Source organism: Apium graveolens, chromosome 5, assembly GCF_009905375.1.
Source record: "Apium graveolens cultivar Ventura chromosome 5, ASM990537v1, whole genome shotgun sequence".
Classification (NCBI taxonomy): domain Eukaryota; kingdom Viridiplantae; phylum Streptophyta; class Magnoliopsida; order Apiales; family Apiaceae; genus Apium; species Apium graveolens.
In genome coordinates, this window is record NC_133651.1 from 316,464,432 (window position 1) to 316,474,133 (window position 9,702).

Genomic DNA, 9,702 nt, shown 5'->3' on the forward strand with positions numbered 1-9,702 from the left:
CTAACTACTCACTCGTCTTTGTGATTAACCGGATCAAGATTTTTAAATTCAAAATCGAACCGATGATTTTGGTTTTGAATTTTAAAAATCGAGGACATGCGATTTTCATTTTATTCAAAAATAGCCTTCAACCGATCCGCGCTCCCCCTAATCAGAATATATAGAATTAAAGACAAAGCCTAAATCGATGGAAAACTGGTAATACAGAACTAGGGCTGTAATTCGATTCGTGCGAGCCGAATTTCGAGCCGGGTGTAACTCGAGCCGAGTTTAATTGAGTCAAGCCGAGCCAACTCGTTTAACTAATTGAGCCTAACCTTTATCCGAACTAGACTCGTTTATTTTCATGAGTCTAGTCGAGCAGCTCATTTAGCTAGACAAGTCGGTTTTAACGAGTCAGACAAACCGACTCGTTTAATTTTACAATAAATCGAGCCTAAACGCTAAACGAATTTAGCTCGTTTAATTTCACGAGTCGATTGGAGCCGACCCATTTAATTAAACGACCCGGAATCTCTTCCCGAACTTGAACTCGTTTAAATAAACAAACTGAGCCGAACCTATTAAAACGAGTTCGAACCCGGATCGAATTACAGCCCTAGTAACATAACTTTGTTTATAATCATCCAGTGAATTAGCAGAAAATATATTATACATAGCTTCGAATCGAAGTTCACCTGCAAAAGTCGAATTGGTTGCCAGCAAGCTTCAATTGAACACTTCAAGTTACAGTTGCCCGAGTATCGCCACCCAATGGCCTCTGTGTTTTGAGTTTTTACGAATTTCACTCGCCTAATTGTGAAGCAACCGAGGTAAGCTTAATCGTTTTTCTTGTCTCGTGCGTACATGTTGACAGTAAGATTTTTTTATTGCATTATCATTTATTGAAAGAGTAATGCTACGTATCACCAAGATCCCGAAAATGTTCCCGAATGATAAGTGGCGTCATTTTTATTTGTGGGATTCATTATAACGACGAGAGTCCTTATCATTTAATTATTATAGAATATACAATAACACGATGACAACTGAGCGGTGGAAAATGCTTTCGAGAACTCTAGCATTTCACTTATCGAAATAACCTAATCATTCTTCCATATGAATGTTGTGTCCGTTATATGCTTCTCCACTTTGTGTCCGTTATTTACTGAGTACGGTTGATTGATTGATTGATTGGACATTTAAATTTTACAGACTGCCTGTAGCCGTATTTCCTTTTAACTTTCCCATGGCCATTTTCCCTTGGTGTTAACGAACACGCGAATCACGACAGTATCATTTTTTAGCATCATAAATTTTCTAGATCAAATTTGAAATTGAAAACATGCCAATTTGATTAAACTAGCATAACAATGTTCACATTTTTTCTTGTATATATAAACTGCATCTGTTCAGGTGCAATCAACACTCTCAGCTCTTCTAAGTTATATTACACATGGCTGATTTTCAAGGTTGGGGAATCATCGTTTTCATTTTGATTATTTCCACTATTATACGAACGATATTGAAAAATCGAACCAGGTCTAGCCTTCCACCTGGTCCTTTTAGGCTTCCAATCATAGGCCATCTTCACCTCCTGACTCCTATACCCCATCAGGCTCTTCACAAGCTCTCGAAACGTTATGGGCCTTTGATGCACATCTTTCTTGGCTCGAACCCTTGTGTCATAATCTCTTCACCTGAAATGGCTAAAGAGTTTCTTAAAACACACGAAGCGTCTTTTTCAGACCGGCCCCAAACTGTGGCCTCAATGCACCTGAGCTATGATTCACAAGACTTTATGTTTGCTCCTTATGGACCATACTGGAAGTTTGTAAAAAAACTATTTATGTCTGATCTTCTTGGAGGTCATACACTGGATCTTCTTCAAAGCGTTAGACGCTATGAGATTCAGAGTATGATCAATGTAATGTTCAAGAAGTCCCTAGCTGGAGAGGCAGTTAATGTTGGAGGTGAGCTTATTAGGCTTACCAACAATGTAATTTCAAGCATGGTAATGCGGAAAAGGTCAGAGAGTGAAGAGGAAGCCGGAGAAGTGAGGAAGTTGATCAAAGAGGTCTTTGATACTTCAGGGATATTTAATCTCTCTGACTTTATATGGTTTTGCAAGAATTTGGATTTGCAAGGAGTGAAGAAGAGTGTAGTGGATGTCCGTGGAAGATACGATAAAATGATGGACAGGATCATAGAGGAGCACAGACATTTGAGGATGAAGAAAAAAGAGGGCAGCAATGAAGCAGATGCACCACCTAAGGACTTTCTTGATACTTTGCTTGATATCTATGAAGACGACAGTTTGGAAATCAAATTGAGCATGGATAAAGTTAAAGCTATCATACTGGTAAACCTCTACTTCCCTAACAACTGCACATTAGTCATATTTCTATATTTTCATTCTCTATTAATTTGAGTATGAACTTTGACCGACAATCTAGGAGTTTAGGACATGATAGAACCTGTGAACGACAATCTAATTGTACCGTGCACGTTGCTTTGGCTGGAGTTTGCTCATTTTTTTCATTTTCAAAAAGTTCAATGCGCTTAGACAGCAAGATATTACCCCTGAAATTTGTCCCTGGATACAATGCAGGATATGTTAACTGCTGGAACAGACACGTCAGCTAGCGTGATTGAATGGACACTTGCTGAGCTAATCAACCATCCAATTGTCATGGAGAAAGTTAGACGGGAGATTGATACTGTTGTTGGGAAGAGCAGATTAGTTGAAGAATCAGATATTGTGAATCTCCCGTACCTTCAAGCAATTGTAAAGGAAACTCTCAGACTTCATCCCAGCGGTTCACTAATACCAAGACAAGCAACTGAAGGTTGCAACATTGGGAACTATTACATACCAGCAGAGACTAGAATATTTGTTAACGTATGGGCTCTTGGCCGAGACCCAAACTACTGGAAAAATGCACTTGAATTTAAACCAGAAAGGTTTATTATGACCAGTAATGAATATGAATCTAGCGGAAAGGGTCAAGTAGATGTCAGAGGGCAGCATTTTCAGCTATTGCCATTTGGAAGCGGGAGAAGAGGATGTCCAGGAACTACACTGGCATTGAAGATCATCCAAACAACCGTTGCAGCAATGATACAATGCTTCGAATGGAATGTAGTAGGGAATGAAACGTATAAAAGTATTACTCCCGTGAACATGGAAGAAGGTAAGGCCATAACACTCAGCAGAGCTCACCCCTTGATTTGTGTTCCAGAGGCTAGGCTCAATCCATTTCCGATAATTTAGTAGTCATAATGCTTGTTTTTACCTCTCGATCATGGCAAGTTCCATTTTCTGTAATGTTATCAAGGATTAGAAAGCGCGTCTATGGTTAAACTTAACGCGAGTACTAAACTGACAAATCGTTTTATTAAACCAGCACCTTTCACAACAGAGGATTGACTTACAATTTATTCAATGCTTATTTCTTGGTTAATGAACACTATTGATCAAGAGGTTAAATCAACTATCTCGTTTTACGATGATGCTAAACTCTCGTGGCATGAACTGAAGGCGCGTTTCTCCGTTGTTAATGCTAAATCCTCTACTGAACGGCTACTTGGTAAGTTTTCCGAAATTTCTTGGATCATAGATAGCGGTGCATATAATCATGTGACGGGGGATGAATCATATTTGTTTGATATTCAAAATATCGTGGCATGTCCAGTTGGACTTCCCGATGGTCAAAAATTAATTGCTACTAAAAGAGGAAATGTGAGGCTGTTGGAAGGACTAAATCTTAAAAATGTGTTTTATGTCCCTAAATTACATTGTAACTTAATTGCGGTTACACAACTGATTGACGATATGCACTGTTTTGTACAATTTTCTTCTGATATGTGTGTTATACAAGACCTTCATACGAGGAAGCTGATTGGAACGGGTGAACAGAGAGATGGACTTTATTACTTTCAGAAACCAACAATGTTGCAGGCTATCACAGTGGGGGGCTCTGAATCATTGTTTGGACTTTGGCAGCAAAGTCACTACCTTTTTTACAAAATTCTAGTGATGAATTGAATAAGGCATGTGATGTGTGCCCTCGTGCTAAACATACTCTTGATTCTTTTCCTCTTAGTGATCATAAAGCTTCTCGAATTTTTGAATTGGTTCATTGTCATTTAGGGGATCCTTATAATACACTTTCTTCATGTGGAGCTCGCTATTTTCTAACTATTGTAGATGATTTTTCGTATCTCTTGATTGATAAATTGGAGGTTTTGGAAAGCTTTATGTCATTTTTTGCTCTGGTTGATCGACAGTTTGGCAAAAATATTAAAAGTGTTGGAAGTGATAATGGGACGAAGTTTAATTGTTTGAAAAAATATTTTCTTTCAAAAGAAATTATATTTCAAACATCTTGTGTAGGAACTCCACAACAAAATGATAAAGTTGAACGTAAGCACCGTCATATTCTAACAGTTGCAAGAGCCTTGCGTTTTCAAAGTCATCTTCCCATTTATTTTTGGGGTGAATGTGTATTGACAGCCTGTCATTTAATAATTTAATAAATCGAACACCTTCGAGTGTGCTTCAAAATAAAACACCTTATGAAATTTTATTTAATAATGTGCCTATTTTTGATGAATTGAGGGTGTTTGGATCATTATGTTATGCTCATAATCAGCAAGCTAAGAGTGATAAATTTGCCAGTTGAAGTCGAAAATGTTTCTTTGTTGGATATCCTTTTGGGAATAAGGGGTGGACACTATATGATATTGAAAATAAAAGTTTTTTTGTTTCTAGGGATGTTAAGTTCTTTGAAAATCAATTCCCTTTTGCTACAAATGATATTATTAGTATTGAAAAGAATTCTGAAAGCATGTATATTGCTAATGATGACCTTGAGTTCAATTTCCCCGGGATCCCGAACTATCCAGTAATGGGCTATAGTTCATACATGAATCAGTTGAGAGTCCAATGACCACCACAGGCCATGAACCACAGTTCAACCCAAATACTGAGCATACTTTAACTACAGAGGAGGAAACAATAATTGCTTTTAATTCTTCTAATGAAACACAAATGGGACGAGGATTCCGTGAAAAGATACCATCTGTCCGGCTTCATGATTATGCAACAAACACTGTGATAGCCGAAGCTCCATCTACTGTCTCTTCCAGTTCACCCGCTTCCTCTCTTTCCTCAGGTACCCCTTTTCCTATAACACATTATATTAATTATACAAAATTTTCTGCTGGGTACCAGAAATTTCTTGCAGCTATTACCGCAGGTTGTGAACCGAGATCATTCAAATAAGCTATGAAAGATGAGGGATGACGTCAAGCTATGCAAACGGAAATGCGTGCTTTAGAGGATAACGATACTTCGACTATGGAAAAATTACCACCTGGTAAACGTGCTCTTGGCAGTCAATGGGTCTATAAAAATCAAGTACAACTCTGATGGTAGTGTCAAACGGCTTAAAGCTCATTTAGTTGCTCTTGGTAATCATCAAATATCTGGGATTGATTACAACAAAACCTTTGCACCAGTTGCAAAGATGGTCCCGATTCGTGCTTTCTTAGCCATTGCAGCATCTAAAAATTGGAAGCTGCATCAAATGGACATGCATAATGCTTTTTTGCACGGGGATCTCAACGAGGAAGTATATATGAAGCTTCCACCGGATTTTACATCTTCTCAACCTAATATGGTGTGTCGTCTTCGAAAGTCAATTTATGGCTTGAGACAATCATCACGATGCTGGTTTACTAAGCTAGCCACTACCCTAAAGAAGTATGGTTTTCAACAATCATATGCTGACTATTCGCTCTTTACTTATACCAAAGCAGGTGTCCAAATAAATATTTTGGTGTATGTTGATGATTTAATTATCTATGGTAATGATTCTGTTGCTTTAAAAATTTTTAAGAGCTACTTGAGTAAATGTTTTTACACAAAGGATCTAGGCGTTCTTAAATATTTTCTTGGGATCGAAGTGACACGCAATCCTAATGGTATATTTCTTTGCCAAAAAAATATTCTCTTGATATTATATCGGAAGTTGGCCTTCTCGGTGCCAAGCCTGCTCCTTTTCCCATTGAGCAAAACCACCAGCTTGCTCGTGTTGCAGGAGAACTTTTGTCCAATCCGGAAGCTTATTGTCGTTTGGTTGACCGGTTAATTTATTTAACAGTGACGTGTCCAGATTTGGCATACTCTGTACATGTTTTGTCATAATTTTTGCAAGCACTAAGACGAGAACATAGAAGCTGCCTTGCGTGTTGTTCGTTACTTGAAAGGTTTCCCTGGTCAAGGAATTTTACTACAAGCTGATAGTTGCCTCTCTTTAACAGGTTGGTGTGACTCTGACTGGGCAGCGTGACCACTTACTCGTCGATCCCTTACAGGTTGGCTTGTATTTTTGGGTCATTCCCCGATTTCATGGAAAACAAAGAAACAACCTACTGTCACACGTTCTTTGGCAGAGGCTGAATATCGAGCAATGACTTCCCTAACTTGTGAATTGAAATGGTTAAAAGGTCTTCTTCTTAGTTTATGAATCCAACATCCTGCTGTTGGTATGTATTGCGATAGCTAGTCCGCTTTACACATTGCAAAAAATCCCATAGCTCACGAAAGGACAAAGCACTTTGAAGCAGACTGTCACATTATTCGTGATGCTATTTAGGATGACACTATTCTTCCGTCATATGTTCCAACAACAGTCCAGTTGGCGGACATATTCACTAAGCCTTTAGGGACACGTCAATTTCAATTCTTACTTTCCAAGTTGGGCATTTATACTACATGCTCCAATTTGAGGGGGGTGTTGAAATTCTAGTGATATGCAGAGATATTCTCCAGATACGTTGAGATGCTCTTCTGATATGTTGTGCTGATTTGTTGGACTACTCCTCTGATATGCGGGATGTGTAGGATATTCAGATTCTATATTTGTGTAAATTGATTTGTCTGAGCTAAAGTTTAGGAATTAGATTACCATTACAACTATAGTTTCTTGGACAAGCCATTTTACATTATTTTGCAGGCTTATACCAATTATTTTCACAACTCCTTTAGCTAAGAGCCCAGTAGGGGTTGAAAAGGATGAAGATTTTGAATTTATTCTGAATTTAGTAGCCAATTTAAAGGGCGTGACCCTCCGGACAGACGATGTAGACAATGCAGCTCTGTTTTTGGCCAGTGACGAGGCCAAGTATATAAGGTGCCAAAATCTTTTTATCGATGGAGCATTCATGATTGTTAATTCGACTTTTAAGATATTTCAATATCCTGAAGATTTGTCTTAGTTACAAATTTTCTGTCAGAAATAAATTGTTCTTGACCCATAAGTGAGTTGTACATTATCACTTCCAGGCTCCACCTGTTGTATTTTCCTGGATTTCTTTTCCATGTTTATAAAGAATAATAAGTGTTCTCTTTATCCAAAATGAAATGACACATTGATAATTACTTGCAACCAAGCCCACAATTACCAGTTGAAGAAATGCAGTGGGTAGAAAAAGCTCGCGAGAAGCGGATATGGAGCTATTCTGCCCATATTGATAAGAGTTTTAGTTTAGCGTTCCTTTTCTAGGGTAATCAATAATACTTGTTATTTTGCATTTGGGATAAATATCAAAACCGTCACCATTTTTCAAATATATCAAGTCAATCATCGGAAAAATAACTCAATTTAGTTATAAATTTGAAAATTTGTGTCAAATTAGTTTTGAAAAATCGAACAATTTAATCATCTCAGATGATTTTGATACAAAAATTTCAAATTAGTGAATAGGTTGAGTAATTTTTACAATGAGTGATTAATTTGGCATATTTGAATGAAACGAGTAACGTATTTGATGATTTATCCTTTTGCATTTTTCTTACAAGCTGTTCCTACACCAAGTGATCAATCTGAGAGCATCAAATAATAGTGTAACGGGTGAAACGGTTGGTGAAAGATTACAATAAGTACAATATCAATAAATATATGGGCGTGGTACCAAAATCACCCTACAAAATAATACCATTTAGAAAGCTTCACCTGTTGGCTTAGTTAAAATCAATTGTGACGCTGCATTTAACGTTGATGAATGGGTTGGCCCGGGAGGTATAACAAGAAATTCTTCTAGAAAAGTCTTGTGTACAAGAATAATTTAAAGATCGTCAGGTCCCCTTTAATTGCATAATTATCTTATAGTTTAGAAGTGACCCAAAATCAAGATTCCAACTGGAGCAGCCCACAAGCCTGAAAAACAGACTTTGAATTTTAGATTAGAATCCAACTTATTTTGGAAAATTATTTATATTTTCTTGAAAAGTATTAAAACTCTTTTATATTAGGTTTTAGATATATTGTATAGGAAGAACCATAACGGATTAGAATAAAGATAATTGTATTCTTGAGAGAGAAGTGAGAGAGGCAGCTAGATAGCGAGATTGGGAGAAGGAGCGAAGGGATTCGTCGGGATTTTAAAGAAACTTTTCAAATTGTATTATCTGCACTCAAATTATTTACACATGGTTTGTAGTATTCATACATATTTATTTTATTATATCATGAGTAGTTAATCTCTTTATCCAAGAGTTGGGTAGTATTCTTTGACTTGTTGGGTTTGTTTATTTATATTGTGACTTTTTTGTATTTGTTTAATTGTCATTGAGGGCTTAACATAATTAAGGGAGTCGCGAACATTTGATTGTATCCATAGGAATTATAATGAATCGGGAGAGGAGTTGTAGTTCTAGTACATGATATGATAAACACAATTTAAATATTAGATCGAGAGATTGATATGCGAATTGTGAAACATGTAATTCTTGTTTTTTAATAGTTTATAATTATACTTTGGATGACCATGAGAGTGATTTTCAAGTGATAATTGTAGACACTATAATCTTCCTTTGGAGAGGATTTTATAAACTTTAGAATAATTGTTTTTAACTAATAAGAACACAAATTAGACAGTCATGATAGCCATTGAAGAACCCTAATTCTTGGATTGTTTTTCTCATAATTATTATATAATTTTATTTGTTTATTAGATTAATTAGTTGATGATTAAACATACCACAATATTATTTCCCCACACTTCTGAATTGTAAGAAACAAAAAACTTGAAATTGGTGTCCTTCCCTGAAAACAAACTTCTAAAATAACACTTCAACAAGCATCGATCTCTTTCACCAAATTAGTGTTGGATTTTAAACGCAGCGGGGCATGGCAAAACACTTTTATACATATAAAATCCAAATAAAAGCATACAGATCATGAATAAAAATTCGAGGGATCGAATCTAACCTTTAAAATAATTCGGAGACAACGATCAGAGATCCTTAGCAGTTGCTCCTCAAGTGTGAAGCACTCCACCGGTATCCACCAAGAAAACGATGTTAAGGAGGAGGAAGGGGGTAGAGAGAATTGGGTTTTCCAAACTTTTTGGATTTTGGGGTTTTCGGGTTCAAAATAAAAATAGGCTCTATAATAGTGTATTTATAGGCAAAATTTTCAGCTGAAATTTTCCCATAAATATTATTATTATTATCCCATTTATTATTCTCATTAATAATTAAAACACCTTTTAATTATTAATTCTTTTTCTAAACACTTTAGAAATAATTCTCTCTCTTGATTAAATTCTTAATTAATAATATTAAGAACTTTTCTTAATTAATTTATAATCAATTAAATCTCATTTAATCAATTATTAAATTTGCCAATTAATTATTTATTTCACAAATAAATA

At 36.2% G+C, this 9,702-nt stretch overlaps 2 protein-coding genes across 2 annotated transcripts; both read left to right on the plus strand.

Moving 5' to 3' along the window:
* Positions 1–1,341: 1,341 nt before the first annotated feature.
* Positions 1,342–3,367, plus strand: LOC141723327 (cytochrome P450 93A3-like). Its single transcript, XM_074525120.1, has 2 exons — positions 1,342–2,341; positions 2,591–3,367. Exons 1-2 carry the CDS (start codon positions 1,436–1,438, stop codon positions 3,251–3,253), a joined length of 1,569 nt encoding a protein of 522 aa, XP_074381221.1. The 5' UTR covers positions 1,342–1,435; the 3' UTR covers positions 3,254–3,367.
* A 75-nt stretch (positions 3,368–3,442) lies between these two features.
* Positions 3,443–7,263, plus strand: LOC141661325 (uncharacterized). The gene is made up of 6 exons (XM_074468309.1): positions 3,443–3,890; positions 3,986–4,405; positions 4,917–5,156; positions 5,380–5,967; positions 6,015–6,129; positions 7,002–7,263. The coding sequence occupies exons 1-6, from the start codon at positions 3,443–3,445 to the stop codon at positions 7,261–7,263; spliced, it is 2,073 nt and encodes a 690-aa protein (XP_074324410.1).
* Positions 7,264–9,702: the final 2,439 nt, after the last annotated feature.

Coding starts and splice junctions, on each gene's coding strand:
- LOC141661325 (XM_074468309.1), top strand. CDS start 3,443: ATGAACACTATTGATCAAGAGGTTAAATCAACTATCTCGTTTTACGAT. Junction 4,406..4,916: donor ACAAAATGATAAAGTTGAAC/GTAAGCACCGTC, acceptor TACATGAATCAG/TTGAGAGTCCAATGACCACC. Junction 6,130..7,001: donor TATTGTCGTTTGGTTGACCG/GTTAATTTATTT, acceptor ATTATTTTGCAG/GCTTATACCAATTATTTTCA.
- LOC141723327 (XM_074525120.1), top strand. CDS start 1,436: ATGGCTGATTTTCAAGGTTGGGGAATCATCGTTTTCATTTTGATTATT. Junction 2,342..2,590: donor AAGTTAAAGCTATCATACTG/GTAAACCTCTAC, acceptor GATACAATGCAG/GATATGTTAACTGCTGGAAC.